The sequence below is a fragment of the Urtica dioica genome, chromosome 1 (assembly GCF_054948205.1).
Source record: "Urtica dioica subsp. dioica isolate 48M chromosome 1, U.dioica_male_clone48M_v1_H2, whole genome shotgun sequence".
NCBI lineage: Eukaryota > Viridiplantae > Streptophyta > Magnoliopsida > Rosales > Urticaceae > Urtica > Urtica dioica.
The window spans coordinates 8,014,166-8,035,880 of record NC_142756.1 but is presented as its reverse complement, the minus strand read 5'-3'; the positions used below and the strand labels follow the sequence as shown (position 1 = coordinate 8,035,880).

At 35.7% G+C, this 21,715-nt stretch overlaps 3 protein-coding genes across 4 annotated transcripts; 2 read left to right on the top strand and 1 right to left on the bottom strand.

Moving 5' to 3' along the window:
• The first annotated feature begins 8,785 nt into the window (after positions 1–8,785).
• On the top strand, positions 8,786–11,658 carry LOC149406964 (14-3-3-like protein B). Of its 2 annotated transcripts, none has more exons than XM_089610314.1 (7): positions 8,786–9,015; positions 9,632–9,938; positions 10,036–10,123; positions 10,484–10,593; positions 10,679–10,827; positions 11,173–11,219; positions 11,290–11,658. In XM_089610314.1, the coding sequence occupies exons 1-7, from the start codon at positions 8,943–8,945 to the stop codon at positions 11,290–11,292; spliced, it is 777 nt and encodes a 258-aa protein (XP_089466440.1). In that variant the 5' UTR covers positions 8,786–8,942; the 3' UTR covers positions 11,293–11,658. The 2 variants fall into 2 exon arrangements, with proteins under 2 accessions (XP_089466440.1, XP_089466432.1); XM_089610306.1 differs by having other exon boundaries at positions 11,170–11,219.
• Positions 11,659–15,620: 3,962 nt separating this feature from the next.
• On the top strand, positions 15,621–18,234 carry LOC149406963 (ubiquitin-conjugating enzyme E2 36-like). Its single transcript, XM_089610295.1, has 8 exons — positions 15,621–15,753; positions 15,897–15,924; positions 16,275–16,361; positions 16,892–16,950; positions 17,358–17,399; positions 17,490–17,563; positions 17,745–17,842; positions 17,932–18,234. Exons 1-8 carry the CDS (start codon positions 15,718–15,720, stop codon positions 17,967–17,969), a joined length of 462 nt encoding a protein of 153 aa, XP_089466421.1. The 5' UTR covers positions 15,621–15,717; the 3' UTR covers positions 17,970–18,234.
• Positions 18,235–18,518: 284 nt separating this feature from the next.
• Positions 18,519–19,861, bottom strand: LOC149406962 (uncharacterized). Its single transcript, XM_089610284.1, has 3 exons — positions 19,625–19,861; positions 19,490–19,534; positions 18,519–19,396 (listed from the first exon to the last, which is right to left on the bottom strand). Exons 1-3 carry the CDS (start codon positions 19,790–19,792, stop codon positions 18,740–18,742), a joined length of 870 nt encoding a protein of 289 aa, XP_089466410.1. The 5' UTR covers positions 19,793–19,861; the 3' UTR covers positions 18,519–18,739.
• Between the last annotated feature and the right edge of the window lie 1,854 nt (positions 19,862–21,715).

The following is a 21,715-nucleotide window of genomic DNA, read 5'->3' as shown; positions in this document are numbered from 1 at the left end:
CAACTATTGACATTGATATCAACAGTTGACGTCAATTGTTGACATTGATATCAACAGTTGACGTCAATTGTTGACATTGATGTTGTTGACATTGATGTCAAAAGTTGACGTCAATTGTTGACATCAAGTCAATAGTTGAGGTCAACAAGTAGTCTGTACAAAAGAGATTCTCTTTAACAAAAGTAGTTTGAACAAACAACATAATGAATTAAATAAATAGACTCTTAAACAAAAGTAGTATGAACCAAGCATAATAAATTAAAAAAGTAGTCTGAACAAAATATAAAAAAAAATAGTCATCCAATCCTAATGTAGAACGAATTGCCGATTCATGAGTTGGGACCGAATCACACCCCTCCTCGAGTATTGATAACAAAGCTAGCGAAGTTCACTTCAGACGACACCATAATTCCGAAAGATCATTTCTCATGATACCGACCAGGTTCAACCAAAGTACCACCGTGCTTGAATAATAAATAAATTTCCGCCATCACTGTACAAATCAAGAAGAAATCCAAAGTTAGTAATTGTTGACATCAGATGTCAACAGTTGACGTCAACAGTTGATGTCAACTGTTGACATTATACATCAACAATATATGTCAACAAATGAAATCAACTGTTGACATAAGATGTCAACTGTTGACGTCAACTATTGACATCTGACGAAACTTACGAACTTCGCTGAACAACTTCAAAAATTACCCAGAATCACGAAAACTGTATTTTTGCCCTAAATTTAAACATACCCATAATAAACATACACAAAAACGAAATAAATGGTAAGAAAAAACATTAAAACTAACCAAGTAGAGTCTTTGGAAAAGAGATTCGCTGAAACTAACCAAGTAGAATTCGGGCAAGGAAAAGAGATTCGTGGAGAAGGAGAAGGGATTCGTGGAGAAGAAAAAGGGTTTCGTTCGCTGAAATGTTTGGGCAAGGATTTCGATCGTGGTTCAAAGAAGAAGAAGAGTTTTGATTTTGGGTGAGTTTGAGTGATGAGATTTTGGAGAAGTATCATACGTTAGGGAGAGAGAGAATGAATTAAATGATAAAATGTAAAAAATAATTTTTAAGGGTATTTAGGGTTTTACACATAGAGGCAAGTGGTATATTTGGCCAAAATTATTGTTTGATGGATTATTGGAAATAGTTATTGAGTTGGTGGTAGTTATGGCAATTCCTCTTATTTTATTTGAAAACTTGTCTTTAAAAATAATATATAAAAATTACATATGCAAAATTATTATAAAAAAAAAGCCTATTAACCCCCTCACCGCCACCTGGATTTGTGCCAGAGTAAAATTTAAAAAGAAAACTTGAGTTGTATTAGTTGTTACTTTTTAGTACCGGTGCTTATCCTAGACAAACCAAGTTACGTGTTCTATAAATATGACGGGATCATAACTTTCGATGACATTTAAAGTCATATCGTTTGCGATGTGACCAAGGTCGGTTCAAGGCATACCGAGGCCTTAAGCGAAAATAAATAATTAGGCTTTATTTTTTTTTAATGTAAATAGTCCATAACCTCTTACCATTGTAGCATTTTAGTCGTCACTAATTCTCTTATTGATCATTAGGTCTATAATGAAATGAGGCCATAACATTTTGCTCCTTTTTATTATTATTTGTGTCTATATATATTTTTTAATCATTTTGGTCAATAATTTATAAATACCAATTCATTTTTTTTTTTTTTTGCATGGAAGATAATTATATGACTTTTTTTTTCTGGATTGGATCAAGTACTTTTTGTTATGAAGGTGGGCCACGTACTTGACTTTGACTGTATGGATGTTGGTATTTGTAAGAGTGTGTGAGAGAGGAGTCATTGACAAGAGAGAAATAACAAAATGATAATTAAATATAGGACTCCACAACTCAAGCGCGGACTACTTATCAACATAATTAGAGAAATGCATACTATTTGTTGGCTTATTATTTTTCAAAAGAGGTCTTTTTTGGCTTAATATTTTTCGAAATGAGATGGACCTTGAGCAACCGCTTATGTGGCCTACTACTAGAGTCGGGGCTGGATGTGACGAGTGCAATTTATCTAGGTTTAACGTTTTAGTCAGTAATAAGCAAATGCTAACGGAAAGTCAACTCTCTCTCTCTCTCTCTCTCTCTCTCTCTCTCTCTCTCTCTCTCTCTCTCTCGTGTGAATGCTTTTCCTCACCCCGTTTCCGGAGATAATGGTACCAAACTTCAACGGGAGCATAAGTCAACTCCATGTGTAAGGCACTTGTTAGTAACAAATCAACTCAAAAGTGAACTAGACATCGATAAGCGCTCTAAGCTTTATGCCAATAACGTTTGTTTTTTGTATAATAACATGGACAAAGTCAAAACTACAGACATTACGCTGAATAGCTTCTTTCTGTTTAGGAATGGTCAATTTAATCTTGCTTCACGTGTCATTTCCCGTCGAAGGACTTAAGAAGTATATTGTAAAACTCAGTGCATATTTAATCAATATTTATTCAGGGACACGATTTTTTTTTTTTTTTTTTATTTTGGATAGCAAGGACACGAAATATTAAACTAATATGTACGTGAATTATCGAGGTGGGGCGAGAGTGGATACTGTAGAGAAAATGTCAATATATGCTGAGAAACACGTACCTTGGTTTTTTCATTAATCTCCCATTGATATATCAAATGACTACAAACTAAATATCCAATTCTTTTTCATACGGCCTTAATTAGGGCTATATACATGAAGGACTACAAGGTAATACTACTGGGAGATTTCGTTAATTATGAATAGCCGTGTGGATGCCAAAGCAAACTAAAAGACTCAAGGACTAAGGTAATACTACTGGGAGATTTCGTTAATTAGGAAAATCTCACACGACGCAAGCGTACGTGTCCTCAAGTAGTATCGTGCATGAGCACGGATTATTGATCCTACGAGGACTTGTATTAAGTTTCGATGCAAAAGTAAATATGGAGGATTTTATTTTGATTGTTTTCAATTTATGCAAGAGTAATAACAAGAAAAATAATAAAAACGATTTAAAAACCTATAAAAAAAGCAAGAGACATGATTTCATTAGCTCAATGACTTGGTTGGTTATATGGGGACAAGTAAGGAAGGGTTAAAATGGGAAAACTTAGTCTAAATCCCCCTAAGACATCCGCTAATTCAATCTCTTTCGAGTCTTTAGAGATCTAATGGTTTAACGAACTTACATCTATCGGCTTGGATCCTATTAAAATAAACAATCACATTATACCCGAGATTTCAACCAACTACACATACCCCCTAGTCTTTCTATAGATCTAGGTATATTTGCGATGAGACGGGTAGAGTGAAGAGTGCGTTTTATACGTAATCCCTCGTTTTCGTACTTGAATCGAAGCGAATCCTTAGGTGTTTTTTATATCTTTTTGTGTTTTTCTTTATTATTAGAGGTTTATCATGATCTAAAAGTGTTTTGAGGGCAATTGAGCAACTTTGGGATGATTTGAAGATTTTTCGGACGAGTTAGAGCCAATCAAGAAACATGGCGTCTTCTTCTGCATGATTTAAGATTCTAAAGTCACAATTCTGGATGAATTTCTTTCCTCCATTGGATAGAGATATCTCTTATATTTTCAACACATATTTATTTACGAAAATCAGACAATGGAGCAAGAAGATACGATCGATACAAAAATAGGCCAGGTGTCCAGAAGCATCTGCGCGCCGCGCAGAAAAAAGTGTGCGCCGCGCGCCTCTCTAACAACCAGTGTGCGCCATGAGCCCTTGACATGCGCGTCGTTTCTTTTCTTCGGGTTTTGACGGACGTTCTTTCCGTTTTTGATGTTTTTGGGCCATTTGAACCCTTCTAAAGGCCCAATATGATCCGAAAATCACATATTGACCTATATATTCGACTTTAAGCTCTCAAAAACACATCTTCCCTTTTGTTTAAGTTTCTCTTTTACTGTTTGGTTGTTTTTTAGAGCTTTTGGAAAAAGAAAAAGTCATTCTTCGACGAAATTGACAACATGACGAGTTCTCTTTCTCCGAATTCATTCATGCTTCTTTCTTCTCTTCTTTTATTTATTTTATTGCTTTAAATTATTGTTGAATATTGTTTAGTTTCAATATGAATCTCTTTTTGCTTTCACTACTGCAAATATTGGATACCATAACGGGGCTTCCACAACGGAAAGCTCTCATGTTGTGGAACATATATGATTCCACAACGGTAGAGTTTTTCCATTGTGGAATCATATAGGTTCCACAACGGGAATACTCTTGCGTTGTGAAATATAAAAAAAAGTTTGTAATTCCACAACGGGAAATGATCCCGTTATTGAATTTCGCCGCGGCGACGTAGTCTTTTCGCTGCAGTGAAATACTTCTACAACGGCAAAGATGTCCCGTTGTGGAAGGGTGTTCCCGAAATTATTTTACTCATATTGCTGCTTTTAATTATTTTGCATGCTCATATTGTTGCTTTTAATTATTTTTTCTTTGCGTTTTGATTATTATGGGTTCCATTAGCGGCTAGGTTCTTATGGGGTTGCGATATAGCTAGGGTTGATAATGGAAGAGGGGATTCGTTAGGTTAGATTATGCTTGTTTGCTCCATCTATTGAAGTGCTTGTCATGAATCATGCTTAATGTTTTCTAGTGCTTGATCACTATTAGAAATGTTGTCTAGGATTTTTTATTACTCGAGAGAGAATCGATAATCATGCTTTTATTCATGGCTTCATAGTTGATCCTAGGTTAGTACAAAATCTAGGCAATTTATGTAATCGTTTGAACTCTTAATTTATTGTGTGTGATTGTTTTAATAGGATTAGATGCCGAGATGATAATAATCCGTCAATTGCATAGGTTTGCTAGATCACTCGAGAGAGGCTAGTAAATAATTTCGATAGAGTGAGATTATCGTTTATAGGAGTAAATATGTTATTCGAACCCGAAATCCCCCGATCTAGTTAGCCCCGGTGAAGTCGTGACCCCTACCTTCTCATCATTGCATAACTCGTATTTAATTCTCTGTTTTAATTTTGTTTACTTTTGTTCTTGTGACAAACATCTTCTCAATTTACTTGGATTTAATTAGCATCAAGTTTTAGGAAGTCGCTGTTTTTCTAGTCTCTGTGGGGTACGATACTCGAATTTACATTCTATATTACTTGAGTGACATACATACGCTTGCGTACGCGGATTATTAGCAGCATAGAGCTCGCGCGTTTATCACCTCTCGATTTCAAAACTTGCTTAGAGATTCACTAATTACTTAGAGATAACACATACCCATAATCCCAAAGATTTCTTTTCTTTTACCAATATGAAGCTCAACTCTACCCTAAGGTGATAAACCAACCAACATCAAATTTCTAACTACATCATGCCCCTCTAGAGATTAGCTATTCATAACTCTAATCAAGAAAAGCATAAGAACAATAGTAAAAAAAAACAGATAATAAAGAGACATAGAAATCAACAACAAATATCAAGTCAACTCTATTCAATATCCAAATATAAAAAAGAAACTTCAAATCCAAGATTCAACTCAAAAGAAACTAAGAACAAGCATAAACTAGAACAATAAATGAAATGGAGTTCAAGACAAGAAAATAAGCTAAAGAGAAAGAAAAATTATTAACAAATGGAGTGTTGATGATGAGGATGAAAGAGATGTCAACTCCATTCTTCTTCTTCTTCTTCTTCTTCTTCTTCTTCTTCTTCTTCTTCTTCTTCTTCTTCTTCTTCTTCTTCTTCTTCACTCCAAGAAGTAAAACTTTCTCTCTCTAAAAAATGGCTCTAAGCTCTAAACTCTAGAGTATTGTGTAATGTATGAATAATGACCACATTAAGAGTATATGATACTAGGGTACATTTTCGGAGCATTTTGGGCTCTTGGATGAGATCTAAAGGCTGAGATAAGCTCTAAAAAGAGCTATTTAAAAATTTGACAATGTGCTCGGGCACGACACGTGTACACCCGTACGCGTCTTGCTCGTGCGTACCGTCTCCGTGTCGTCTTCGTAGACGCATCCGTTGCGTGAGGTTTAGAGATGAAATGTGATAGGTACACGATGCGTCCCAGGTCATGCGTGCCGCATTTGTGTTTGTGCGAAAACGAGTAGAATCGGAGCTAAACAGTGCAAGTTATGGCCCCTAAAAGTCAAAAGGCAGCTGAAGTCCACGCGTTGCAAGCCATAACTTGCACTGTTTAGCTCCGATTCTGCTCGTTTTCGCACCAAAATCTCCTCTTTCTCTCTCTCTCTCTCTCTATCTATCTATCTCTAATACCTAAAAAGCACTAAAAACTACCAAAAAAACTATCAAATAACCTACGAGCAAGCTTTTATTTTTTTTCTAAAAGATAATGATAAGTGTGAATAAATCGCACTTATCAAATACTTACCATAACTTTATTACATTTAAGATACTATGGTATATTAAATACAAGAGTGTAATGGGTTCAAACGTGATTCTTTTTATCATTATTATTATTATCTTATGAAGGCATGTTTGGAAGCGAGCTAGACATGAACTTGCAACAGGTGACAATATTGACCGGGTACAGAGGCAAAAAGAAGGTTTTGGTGAGGAAGACTAGACTGAGAGCCGAGGGAAAGAAAACACCGTACAACCTGATTGAGTGTCTAAAACCCATATTAGTTGCAGCGTCTATGGTCAACCCTTACAACCAATCACACATCTAGAACGGCGAGACCGTGAACTATGAGCAGAAACCTTCTCCGTCCTTCAATTACTACAAATATGGTTACTACCATGATCCATGCGGGTACATAAGGGTTTGCGAAGACAAATATTTGCAATTATGTGAAATCATTTTCAGTATACTAAATGTCACAAAGTTCTATCTTAAAATAAATTGGTAACGCGACTAGTAACATCTAGCATTTATGGAGGCCTGGGACCTCCGTGTCGGGAATTGATGTTGCCTTAGTGAATTTCAAGTGGAAAACGACACAACAAGCAAGACCACCGTTTTCAGACTTCCAACAGTGTTTGAGATTTTCATATTTTGTTTATGGATGTTTCTATATTTTATTTGTATTCTTGCTTTAATTTTCTTTGTGTATTTTGGCTTTATGATGTACGGGTAACAAGGTCTCTAAAAAAAAGCTCTAGAAGTTTGTTTCACTTTTGAGTTTTTTCGTTTTTTTTTTTTATAAATGTAACCTACATTATTCTCTAAAGACTCTTTGCGCCAATCTTAACTCGAGTCATATTGCATCTGGACCGGTGTAAAGTCTTGTTTATTTTTTTTAATAAATAAAAATCAATCAATTCGCCTGAAATTGAATCCCATTGTCATGGATTCTATGCGTCAATTCTTAAACTTTGTCTTGTTTACTTAAGAATCATAGGGCAAGCACCGATTTCATGAAATCGTCAAGCAATGATATATAATTATAAAAAATAATTATTTAACTTAGTGAACGTCATAAAATGAGTAGTGAGCAATGATAATTATAACAAATAATTATCCATTAATATTTAATTTGTAACAATGCATTAGTGAAACCCTAAAAGAAACCTGCTTAATGGGACCTCTTCTTCTTCAACACCCGTCTGCCCGGTCATTGACATGAGTAGTTGACATCACCCGAATACAATCAATTAATTTCTCCGATTTTTCGCCATTGATCTTCCACGTTCATCATGTTAAGGTTAGTGAAAAGGTTAAAAGTGGTCATTAGTGTGGTTCCAATTTTCATTGATAAAATTGAAGATGCTATTTGTTAGTATTGGCAATCAATAGTTTTGATGTTGGATCAGAGAGCTAAGAGGCCATTTTATACTTTTTTGTATGGGGAGGGCGAGCAGGGGCTGCGTGGGATCGGGAGGGCTGTGAAGGTTGGGGAAGGGTCAGGAAGGTCGGGGAGGGTGAGGAGGGGCTATGTGAGGATGGTGGTGCGGTAGGGTGGCTCGGGTTTGAGGGTGTCATGGGCTCGGTCGGTGGTGAGGGTGGTGGTAGGCTTCATGCGGGTGCGGCGGAGCTTCAGGGGGCTGTGCGGTGAACCTTTAGGCGATGAAGAGTGAGAGAGGAAGAGAGTAAAAAAAGAAAGATGAAGAGAGAGAGAGAGAGAGAGAGAGAGAGAGAGAGAGAGAGGGTCGTAGTGTGACAGAGCTTTAGGCGAGAAAAACAGAAAATTAGTAAGAAAAAAAATTCCATAGTAAATTTGATCTAATTTTTATAAGCGACTTGTCATTTTTTAAGTTATTATTTTGCAAAAAGATACCATAATTTATAAATTGTTTAAAATTTCACGAAAGTTTAGAAACGACTTTTTCTATTCAGGAGATTCTAAGGGAGTAAGTTGTATTGTATCACTCCAATTCAATTTACCGTCCATGCGTGAAAGACATTACATTATAGTGTGTGTTTTTTTTAAAGACATTATATGGTAGTTTGTTTTGATTCAATTTTCGGTACGTAAATATGTAAACATATAACCTTTCTCACTTTAACTCAACAAATAGCTTGGCCGTCGATTGGTTCCAAAACAACGGGTCAGACATTTCCTCTTGTCACGCGGAATGTTACTGTCCGTACCGGTAATAATCAACGACACGTCGCGCTATCATTCGTCGAAAGATGCCTTGGATTTAATTAGTTTGTCTTAGTGTCACGTGGCACATTATCATTAGTTATCAAACCAAGTATCATCAGCCCATTCGTAGCTACGTAAACCCGACGATAAGAATATCTTTATTTGTCATTATTTCCTTTTTTTTTTTTCTACTTCATCGTGTCCATAATGTAAAAATAAATACAAATAAATAAAGAATTCCAATTTTAGACACCGCAAATCACCTACGAGACTTGGACCAGAAAGTAGAGACGAATTTCATAAAGTAAAAGAAGGGGAAAAATAAAACAACCATTAAAGCAAAACCCTAATCTCTCTATCTCTCTCTCTCTAGCTCACTCTCTTCCCCGAGATCGACCATGGCTGCCACTAAGGACCGCGAAAGCTTCGTCTACGTCGCCAAGCTCTCCGAGCAAGCCGAGCGCTACGATGGTCTGTATTGCTTCTTGTTGCGAGTGTTTTTATTATTATTATTATATTATTATTGGGACTTTGCTGTGATTGATTAGAATCGATTCGAATCGAATTGGTTTTATTTTTCTTTCCGTTTCAAGTGTCTGAGTCTAATTAATTCTTAATATGAAATGGAATTTTGTGTTTTGGTTATTAGTTTTGTCGAGTGAGGCTAAGTTAGGTTGGCTAGTAATTGAAGACAGATTGGACAATGAAATACATATATGAATCAATGTTTTTAAAGTTCCTGATAAATCTGATCTCTGGCATGTGATTTGCTTAAAAATGGGGGTTTAACCAGCTATGTCTGATATTAGAAATGATTTTCTTATGAAACTGTTGCAGCTGAGCCTGTGCCGTTCTTTTAAATTATTGATTTGTTGTATTCACAAATAAAAAAAAAACTAAATATTTACTCTTTCTTCTTATCTAACGCCTTTTTCTTTGTTCTCCATCATCAAATTTAATGTCCAGTAAAAGTACCGGTCTTTGACCTTTACACATGCGAATCTTTTGACATATAGCTGATTTATTTAATTTCTTATTTGTATTTTGGGGCTAATTTTTGTTACTCTGTACTTTCAACCTCTTATAGAGATGGTCGAGTCAATGAAAAGCGTTGCAAAACTGGATCTCGAACTGACCATCGAAGAGAGGAACTTGCTATCTGTGGGGTACAAGAATATTGTTGGTTCTAGAAGAGCCTCTTGGAGGATTCTCTCATCAATAGAGCAGAAGGAAGATGCTAAAGGAAACGACGCCAACGTAAAGAAAATTAAGGAGTATCGCCAGAAGGTTGAGTCTGAACTGTCGGAAATATGTGTCGATATCATGACTGTTATTGACGAGCATCTCATTCCATCGTCTACGGCTGGTGAATCAACAGTGTTCTACTACAAGATGTGAGAATCCGGTTTTCTGTGAACACCACACCTATTTTTACGTTCAAGTTTTTCTATATGATGTGATGATCTTTTGGCGCTGATTTTTTCGTTGCAGGAAAGGAGATTACTATCGCTATCTTGCAGAGTTCACGGCAGGTGATGAGAAAAAAGAGGCCGGTGAGCAGTCTAGGAAAGCATATGAGGTGTCCTCTCTCTTCTGTCTGTTCTCTATGATCATGTGTATCATTTTTTTTTTATAGTATCGTCTTGATCTAAATTTATTTTAGGTTCCATTGGCTATCTAGCCACATGAAATGTTAGAATTTTGAAATAGCCAACGTTTCGTTAATTTTTTGTAAATAGCCACATAAATCTATTTACGCTATAAAAATAACAAAAAATGCAGAGTAAATTTCTAGTAAATATGGTTATTTACGACATATTTCCAACAGTTTTTGGCTATTTACAAAAAATTTACAAAACGTTGGCTAAAACACAAACACTTATGTTTATGTGGCTTATATCGCTAAATTTTTGTTTATTTTATGTTTATCCTGGCGCAGACTGCTACAACAACAGCAGAGGCTGAATTACCTCCTACACATCCAATCCGGCTCGGTTTGGCTCTGAACTTTTCTGTCTTCTACTATGAGATCATGAACTCACCAGAAAGGTTTGTTGGATAATATATAAGGCCGATTGGCTTTGATGTATTTTATAGTGTCCTGAATCCTGATCAGTGCTCGGTGACTTAACAGGGCGTGCCACCTTGCGAAACAAGCTTTTGATGAAGCTATCTCTGAACTTGATTCACTAAACGAAGATTCATACAAAGACAGTACATTGATTATGCAACTTCTGAGGGACAACCTCACCTTATGGACTTCAGACATCCCAGAGGATGCAGGTAACTGTTCTTTTTTTTCTTTTTTTTTTTTTAATTTCATAATTGAATAAAAAATTGTTCTACCCTAAATCATGGGATTCCCGTTGGTCATAACCTCTCAACTTATCTCGATGTCATTTGAAGATCCAATTCGTATTACGCTGTTCTCGATAGAAAGCTACGAACTAGCTTGAATAGTTATCAATAGTGAAAACAATGAGACTGTAAAATAGCCTTGTAAATGATCTCTGTTTTGGGCGATTCCAGTCGGTGGTAACATCAGACATTATATCCCGTTTTCTTCGCGCTCTAGTTTCTTATTTCAAAGCCTCATTTTATCTGTCTCAATTTGCTTTGATGCAGAAGATTCCCAGAAGGTTAATGGCACTGCTAAAGCAGGTGGTGATGATGAGGTTAGTTCTTCTCTTCTCTCGCAGATTTTTTTATAGCGATATGATTTTCATGTCTCATAATTTATTGCAGTGATACCACGATCTACCCGTGACCAATCTACATCTATGATGGAAAAAAGACCGATATGTGCCCCCGTACCTCTGTCTTTGTTAGCTATTATAGATCATTGATATCTCATTTTTCCGATTTATTTTTCTTTCCCTTTCCAATCCTGTGTTGTGTTGTGTAAGTCATATAAATAGAGCATTTCACCTGAATTTGGTTGGTCTGTCTGGTCTGCATTTTCCCTAGCTTCTTTTCTTAGGCTTGTTTCTTTTAATGAAATCTAGAGGATTGACCCCAATTGTGATCCTTGGGCTTGTCATTATTTATCTGTACGTACGATGGATGTTTATATTTAAGTATTTAATATTGAGTTTCTTTGCTCAATATTATCGACCCAGCTTTACGTTTGTAGAAAATGCATTTCATAAAGCTTTTTTTTTTTTTAATCAAACTCAATAAGTAAATAAAGCAATAAATGATGGTCGTAAAAGTTTCTATGTATGAATATAGAAATTATATGAAACTTCCACAATCACAGAATTGACTGGACTACACATTTTATAACATACGTTCCATTCCAAAATGATTCAAAGTTGAAACCCAAGTTGGCTGAGGGAATATGCACAGCCGAATTGATCCTTTTGTAAGTTGACAAAGGCCTATGTCGTTTTGCTGGTGTTTGTGGTCATAGTTTACACAAGAATCTATTCAAACCTTTATGGTGAAGGTGCTTTGTGGGGCTGGAAAACAATAACAAAAGTTAGCCAGGAGACTACATTTTACATAATGTATATGTGACAAATATTTTATGCAATGTCTAAAGATTAAAGATTGAAATATCGATATTGACGGATATAAACGTTGGTTCGAACGAAGATGTCATTTATCGACTATTATTCAATATGAGTTTTGAATATAAGAAAACTAGATCTTGTGTAAAACAAGAGATTATAATCTATTGTTACAAAGTAGTCCGAGTAACGCGTAGGCAAATCACGCTCTGCATCTAGCTGAATTTGAACGAGCGATTCCCTTATTTTGAATAAAAATAAGACGAAAAAAAAACTAGAAAATGAATACATGATTCCACGCATGTATAAACTTGGATAAATTCCATTTTCTACTCAAGAAGCCGTAGCCAGTTTTGACCGCATGAGAAGCTCTGAGACAAGGCCTGATCACTTGTCTCTCACCGTAGCGCTGAGCGCCTCGGCCGGTTCTTCTAATCTTCGGCTCGGAACCCAAGTCCACAGTTTCACAATCCTTATTGGGTATGCGAAGATGGTGAGGAGATTGGTGGTTTATGACGGGGTCAAGAAAATGCCCGAGTGTAGCTGGATCGAGGTGAGAAATACGGCTACGAATTTTGTTGCAAGTAATCATCTTAACTCTCATCATCTACGCAAAGGAGTCATATGTTGAATATACTTGACTTTGAAACGAGGACCCCATGTTCTGCTGGTTGCCTAAAGGTTAAATTAAAAACAGACCTAACCATTTTTCTTTTGATGTTTATAATTCCATGTTGTCATGTTATTCAATACGTACATACCACAAAGATCAAAGAAATAAGAAAGGAACAAAGAAGATGCTTCTTTTTAGCTTTGATTGATGTGGTTATCCTGTGTGGACCATTTGAGGCAAATCTTTCATGCTACCATGGGACTCAGTTACCACGTTAAAATAGAGTCAGACGAGTAGAGGGAGATTGAGAGAGGTTTAGAGAGAGAAAAAAATTTGCCAAAAAAAATATTGATATAATACCAGATCTGGTTTAGAACACTTACTACACAATTGTTTTTCCAAGCTTTTAATTTTCGCATTCAAGGAAAAAAATATTTTCATAATATACCGCTTCTGTTTTACTCCACAATTAAAAATGGAAGCTCTTGTTTCTCTTTTGGACTAATATCTCTCTCGTACCAACAAAATTATACAGGATTTAGCTTTTCTCTAGATGTAGCCACGATTCAAAGCATCAAATTCTCATAACCGGAATTTTTACCATATTAAGAAATCAGATCGTGCAATATCAAATTCAAGTTGACTATATATATACATATTATATATATTATATTAAGAAATTGATTAACTATTAAAAATTAGAGTTTTCTAAGTAACTAGGCCACCTATAACATTAAGTTTGAGATTTAGCATATGTTTGGAGTTTTTTAGGGAAATAACCAAACGTATTAGGTGGCAAAATATTTTTACTTTTTTGTCCTTCAATAATTAAAGCAGTTTTTTAAAATCACGTTATTTTTTTCCCCTTTTTTTGTGCATGTTAAATTCATATTTTGTAGAAGATAGTTACCAGATATTAGAATCCACGTTCTCTCTCTATCTTCCACGTTCTCTCTCTCTCTCTATCTCTCTCTCTCTCTCCACAAAATCAGATCTGAGTTTTTTTTTAACCACGTTCTCTCTCTCTCTCTCTCTCTCTCTCTCTCTCTCTCTCTCTCTCTCTCTCTCTCTCCACAAAATCAGATCTGGGTTTTTTTTAAACCTTCAACATGCCAAGATGACGAGGAAGACGCCGAGGTCGCGGGCCAAGGGGGCAGTCCAGCCGAAGAAGTTGTCGCCGATGACGCAGATCGACCGGAGGCGGCAGAGGAGGTCGGTGAAGGCTCGTCGGAGCCAGATCAACGTCCACGGGAGGCGGTTGACGAGAGCATAGGGGAGGGAGAGCTTGGAGACGGGGTCGTGACGAGCCTCACAGTGGTGGTTGGCGGGAGAGACGATCGGAGCTTGGTTAGAGGTGGCCCGACTCTCACTGTTAATTTTTTTTTTAACAGTGAAGATTTTCGAATGTCAGTTTTTGGAAAAATGTAGAGGTACAGATTATTTATTTACAGTTATTTCCATTTATTTCCATTCAAATTACTTAAATGTGGAGAATGAGATAATTTCCAGTAATTTACGTTTATTATCTGTGTTGACAGGTTCTTACACAGTAACGTCAGTCTTGATGAAGCCGTTCTAGATTAGCGTGCCGGGTGATTAATGATATCTTTGATAAAATATTTTGTTGAGATTTGTTAGAGGTTAAAGACTACGTATAATAATTTTGAAATTGTCTGTTATTTTATATCGTTATTGCCTATTATTAAATATAATTATATTCATTATTTCCATTTGATTGAGTAAAATGGCAAATTAGTCTATTAATTATTGACACCTAAGCACGTTGGCTATTTCCTTAAAAGTTATGAAACATAGGCTAAAACAAAATCAATAGTTTCAAACTGGCTATTTTGCTACACTGCCCTAAAAATTATACGTTAAGGGTATATTGGTAAATTAATTTTCGAACTTATTTATATATTTACAAGTGTGTAATTTTGTTAAAGAAATAGGCCGAAGTGGCAAAGTTCATACATTTATGAAGTTAGAGATAAACAACTAAAAAAATATAGGGGCAAGTTGTGTTTGGTGTAGGAATTTCAGGGAATTCTGTGTAATTAGCCTATACATTTTTTATAACATTGTCAAAAAAAATATTGACATAATTCTTTTTTTACAATGTTGTTACAAAATAGTGTATTTTTTGTCATTATTTTACAAAATAATATATTTGTATAACATTGTAAAATAATCCGTAATTTCTTCACATTATTATCATAAAATAGAGGAAATAACAAACAAAATACTTAATTTTTGTTCGAAATCATACTTATCTATCTAATATTTTTTTTTCTCGACGATAAAAATACCTCATGTTACAATTTACTTATGCCGTAGGCAGTGGCCAAGCTGGGAATCGAGAGAGGGGGCAATTACAATTTTTCCCCAAATATTTTATCATTAATTATATTTTTATCTCAAATTTGTATAATTTTTTTTTTAAATTTGCCACCTGAATTTTTGTTTTCAAATTTTTCCCGTCTGATTCTGACGTCATATCCTGACTCCGCCACTGTCCGCAAGTACTTTTCAATTAGTCTGCTTTTTTATTTTTCCTCTTGTTAGAGGTGTGGAGCCTAATCGGCGCCGAGGTGACGATTTGATGACCTAAGGACGATGATTTGCGGGTCGACCTGGATGTGAACTATTATAAATTTGTGCGTGTTAATTTTGTTTTTTACGAATTTTGTTTTCTAATTTTAGGATTGAGGAAATCAAACAACAAAAGCCTAATCAACTGGGATTGGAAGATTGTGGAGGGCTACGTGGCGGGGTTGCTGATCGGATGCTCGCGAGGAGGGTCGGGTTATCCAAAATTTAATTATCTAAGGATTAGTTTGCTAAAAATAATTAAGTTATGGATTAAAATGTTAACTCTAAGAATAACCGAGGAAACAAATCTTAAAATAAAATAAAAAAGGAAACGAAAAAGAAAAAAAAAACAATAATATTATTAGTAGTAACTTACGCTTTGTATTGAGACCATTTCTGAATTTAGTTGCCCAGTTCTTTCTCTCTCTCTCTCTCTCTCTCTCGCTAAGTTCTTCAATGGCGAACAGTAATCTTCCTCGAAGAATCATCAAGGTAGTCTTCCATCCCTTCCGATCTATATCGCCTCTTTCCCTTATGTCATAGCGATACGTAAATTCTGTGCGTGTCTGGATATATATACGCATGTATTTCGGTTTGTTGATTCTTTTTTACTTTCTTGGTTCGTGGTTGAATAGGAGACGCAAAGGCTTCTCAGCGAACCAGGTCTCAATTTTTTGTTTCCGTTATTTTTTTCCCTTTATATTTTTTGTTATTTTGTGGTTTGATCGGTAATTGATGAACTCTTCAGGATTATGGAAGATTTGATTTTTTATCTCGTGGAATTGGGTTATTTGTTTCTAAGCGTTTTTGGTATTTAGAAAATAATAATCTCAAAAAGAAATTTAATCAAGAGTCTACAAGAATGTCTCAGAGGGTATCAGATTGATAAATCCAAGTTATAATAGCTCCGTGGGAGAAAAAAAAAGGGTGTCAGAAGTTGTTATATGGGTTATTTATCGATTTATTATGCTTTATCTCTGTTTTACGTTGTGGGTAATTTTTCCTTTGCACAGCTCCTGGAATTAGCGCTTCTCCTTCAGAAGAAAATATGCGATATTTCAATGTGATGGTTCTTGGTCCATCTCAGTCTCCCTATGAAGGTGACTAGTCATTGAAAGGGCTTTTCCCGCATATTTCTTTACTCAAAATCAGTGTTTTTGTTTTTCTCTCATGTCTATTGAGTTTTTAGCTCTCTTTTTAGGGGTTAATTCACTATCTATTATCACTTTACAATAGCATTCGTAGAATTTCTCTATTGATGTTTTTAGTCTACCAGAACAAACAGAAATAATATATGTTGCCCTTGTATCGGGATGTACTTAGATCTCTAATAAACTTCTGGGATACGAATTATTTATCATTTTGAACTAAGTAAACTCTTTTGTCGATACTGATAAGCTGCTCTGTGCAAAATATATAGAACCCCAAATTTTATGTGCAGTCATGTCAAATGTACGCAATTTTACATCTTTTCAATTGTGGCTTAAAACTGTGTTCGGATACAAACCCAACGTCCTTTTTTGAGGAGCTTCGATCACAACTCTTTTTCTTCTTCATAGGACTCATGCCTATATCTTTCTATTGTTTCACAATACTATGATTGATGTGTTTGCGTATGGTTTTCATGAAGGTGGCGTTTTCAAATTGGAATTGTTTTTGCCTGAAGAGTATCCAATGGCACCTCCCAAGGTAATTAGTGATTCCTTGAGTGTCTTGTTGTAGTTTTTATGGCATATGTTGCATTAATTCCGTATTTATTGATTTTTTTATTTGTGTGCGTGCAAATTATATCTGAATTTTACATTTGGAGGTACTAATTTGGTTCGTATTGAGAGAGTGGATATGGGCTATTATGTTGCTTCAGATTATTTGGCAATTCTTTTGTATTGCGTCGCTTTCCGAGAAGAAGCCGCGAAGAAAGTCATTAAACAAGTATTTAGAAATCGTGTGATAGTAGATTTTTGAAAGTGATTTTCTGGATCGGATATAATGTTTACCCTGCAAAAATTCGATCTCAATCGGTAGTAACAAAGCCAGATCCGTGATATCAAGTATTTCTCAATTGCTTATTCCCACATGCTCATTTATGTTTACAGGTCCGCTTCCTCACCAAAATATATCACCCCAACATTGACAAGGTTAAACTATTTTCTGCATCATTTCACTTACGGGTTTCGATATATTGGAATATCTTATATGTGAAAGAAAAAAATAATTAAATTTTGTAGCTTGGAAGGATTTGCCTCGACATTCTCAAAGACAAGTGGAGTCCAGCTCTTCAGATTCGAACGGTTCTGCTAAGGTGCGTATATTTATTCGTTCAAATGCCAAATTTACAGTGTCGTACTCTTTTTTACAAAGATGTTATATCAAAGCTTGTTGCTTGAATCTCAGTCGATTCAATGTAATCAATTTCTACTATGTCGGGTCTGTTTTAGGATGACTTGAAACACTGATGCAAATATTGTGGTTTGTTGAGACAGCATTCAAGCTCTTTTGAGTGCTCCAAATCCCGATGATCCCCTTTCCGAGAACATCGCAAAGCATTGGAAAACAAATGAATCTGAAGCTGTTGAGACAGGTACACTATTTCTTGTACCATTGTGGTCAATTTATTCCCGATGAAGATGTGCTGAGTGTGTATTTTTTTTTTCCTCTGAATTTTCGCAGCCAAAGAATGGACCCAATTGTATGCGAACGGTGAATGAAGATGATGATATTCTTTTTGTCGTTGGAGAGGGATTTTTTTTACTCGTGATGTTGAAATTTAAGGTTGTAATGTGGCTTTAAGAACTTGCTGAAGAAACGAATTATCATCAAAATAGGAGCTCAGGTTATCATCTCATTATACGACATTGAGATGTTGAACTTCTTGCAAAGCTAGAGCTTTAAAATTGGATTTTATCTCTAATAAGTCGTGTGTTTGTATGTATGCATGATCAAATTAGCTATTTCAAAACTAAAATTGATATACTTTTAACTTTCCCAAACCAAAACCCAAGGTTACCAAATGCCCGTGTTCCATTACTTTCCCAATTTTGACATCTTTCAATTTCTTTTTCTTTCTTTTTTCCTTTTAATTACATTTCATAGTACCGAATTATGAAGATTAGTTACCCTTATAAAGCTAAAAACCTTGAAATAGCGATATGGAAATATCAGTATCTAATATATTGGTCTCACGAAATATTACTGATATCAACGAACTGTATTAAAATTTCTTCGTAACAAAACAGAAGCAGCTCTGCAAATAAAAATAGAAAAGTGACTTTTATATATAGAAATTAGCCAAACAGAAAGATGACCAAAGAAAAAAAAAAAAACTTTCACTGGTTACCACGACCACAGTTCACACCAATAAGAATAATACTACCAGATCTAGAACCGAATCTCCCGCCAAAACAGAGGTGAAAAAGAAAAAATCCACAGAAAAAATTCCAGAGGAAATCAGCCAAACAGACCGAATGTTCTGCACAATTCACCAAATGAAGTGACAGGGACCTTGATTGGCGCAGCCGGTGCAACCGCACTTCTTCTTGCTCACGCGCTTCGTCGTGGCTCTCTTCTTCGATTGTTTACCTTCGTCGGAAACGGCGTCGTTTTCCATGCGCTTCAGAGGCACGCGCGTTGGTGCTCTGATCCGCTTGCGCTTGGGCTTGGGTTCGGGCTCTTCCTTGGGCTTCACAGCTATCAGCTTCGTCTCTTTCGTCGGCTTCGGAGTTGTCTGCTTGGCCTCTTTCTTCGGCTTCGGAGTTGTCTGTTTGGCCTCTTTCTTCAGCTTGGGCTTCAGAGCTATCTGCTTGGGCTCAGGCTCAGGCTCATCGCTGGGTTTCAGAGCTAACTGCTTGTGTTTGGCCTCTTCCTTCGGCTTCCGGACGCGGACTCTCTTCGGAGCCGGCTGAACCGCCGGCGAGGCGGAGACGGGGACGGGGACGGGGACGCTGCGCTTGCTCTCGGCGCCGGCGCCGATGGCTTCGACGGACGCGATCGAGCACTCTTGCCAGCCGAGCTCGTTGAGATCCATGAAGATGCTCTCTAGGCTCGCCTCTGCTTCTATCGGAGAGATCTTCTCGTTCAGAGTTGATCTCCGCGGATTCACCGCCGATATCGAGCTCATCGCCGCCGCCACAGTCGACTGTGGAGGTTCCGAAAAAAAAATAAACGAGTTAGAGCTAGGAATCTGTTTGGTTTCGTTTGGCGAGGAAGTTGAAAAGAGAGAAATCGAAACCTTGAGAGTTTTGTGGATTTTCTTGTAACCGTGCATCGCGATGATCTGCAAAAACCATAACAATTGTTTTCACATCGCCAATCAAAAAAATATGTATATTTGAAGCAAAAAATTGATTGAGAATTGAGATGAAACCTGGTTGAGATAGTTGATTGAGAAATCAGAGTGATTCTGACTGTCGATGAATTGGATATACTCTTCGAGGCAAATCTTACGATTTCTGGACCTGGTAGAGCTAGAGCTAAGGATATCTCTCCTATCAACCGTTTCCGTTTCCATTTCCATTTCAGTCTTCATCGCCATTGATTCTCTCTCTCCCTCTCTCTCTCTCTCTCTCTCTCTCTCTCTCTCTCTCTCTCGCTCGCTCTCTGGTCTATCAGCTTATGTATGTGAGAATATATACCATGCTTTCGCGCCAGTGGATGTCCAATGCAATTTATTTTTATTTTTATTATTTGTAGAGAGAAGAAATATCAATGGTGGTTAGACGTCATGTGGAATCTGTTGTAGAGTTTGTTTTTTTTTTTTTTTTTTTTGAACCGTGGACGGTAATATTTGCCAATTGTTGTTCATTTTGGTAAAAGGAAATTTCAGTATTAAATTTCGAAAAATGTCTAGCTATGGTGATTATATTTATTATTTTTAAGGTCTAGCTATGATTTAATTTAAAAAAAAAAAAACCGAGGGTATCGGATATTTGTAATTATATTATATGTCTTCTATTTTCAAGAATCTTATTGCAATTCCATTGTAAAGAGCTGTTCTTACTTCGTGAACAAATAGGTTGTAATCTCTCTCATATAATCTCATTTATACTCTAAAATTTGCTAAAGATAACCCAAACCCCATTATGTATTAATGTTTCACAATCTTATTTTATTTTTATTTTGAAATATATTTATTATTAAAAAAATAATGAAAGTAAATGTGGACTATAGTGCTGTCCACGGACATCATTGCTAAAAAAATATGTGAAACTCGTGTGACCTCCATTTGGGATGGACAACCTAAATCGTTGCTCGGACAAGTCACTTAACCAATGAACACCTTGCATTGCAGTTACTGATTCTTTTAGCGAAATTGACAAATATTTTGAACGATATATAAGAACTGATATTTTGAAGCTCGCTCAAGCTCAGCCATGGGAGGTGACTAGGTCACTAGAGGCATGAAACAAAATTCAACCACTAATTACATGTCTCCTACAACAACTTTACTTCATAAAGATTAGCTAGCTAGTGATATTTTGTTATATTTGCACTTTAAATTACTACACAATTACTAGTTATATTTTATATTTTGAAGGGCATTTGTCGTGTAGGTATTACACAAGTGATATTTTGTTGTATAAAATAGTTAACCTTCATGCCTAGATATAGTTGTCTTGTCTGGTAAAGTCATGGATAAAATTGAATATAGTCCTAAAAAATAAACAGGCTTTACTCTTGCATACAGAATAAAAACAGACTTGGTATTAGTAATAGTGTTACACTACTGCATCTGATATTGTTTTTATGAAACTAATCGCCAGAATACAGTGTTAAAAAATTTATTGCGAAAACGGTGTTTTTTAAGCAGTAAACACTCTTTTTCTTTATGTTTGTCTATTTTTTTTATTATTATTAACTTGATTTATAATTAACAATTTCATTTATAATTAAATAATCTCAAATAAGTGTTTACAATTTGAAAATACACTATTTTTAAAAGAATGTAAAACAACCACTATTTTGAAAATGTTACACGACGAGAAACAAACGTACGACAAACACCTCAAAAAAATGCCACCAAGCGGAGGACAGACATACAGCTTGACTTTGGCCTGCAATCTGGTCTCACCTGATTGAGCCTTGACTCGTCTTACGGCCATGCAATTTGCAACCAAGCGTAGTAACCAATTGAGTTGAAATTGGATCGGTTTGATTCGGTTTTGGCCATTTTTCATATCCGAGTCCAAATGTTTGGTTTTAAAAAATTTGAATAAAACCGAATCGAATATTTTTTTCAAATCAAATATTCTAAATGATATACTTAATGTTTAATTAATTTTAAGAAATAATAACACTTTGTATATCTATGAGGAGAGATTTTTTTTTTCTTTTGAATTGTTTTATATTGTAAAACTATATGATTAATTTAATTAGTTTTAAGAAAAAATATTAATTTTTCATTAAATCTGAGGCTATCACGTATTTTTTTTTATCCAATTTAAAGGTCTAGATACTT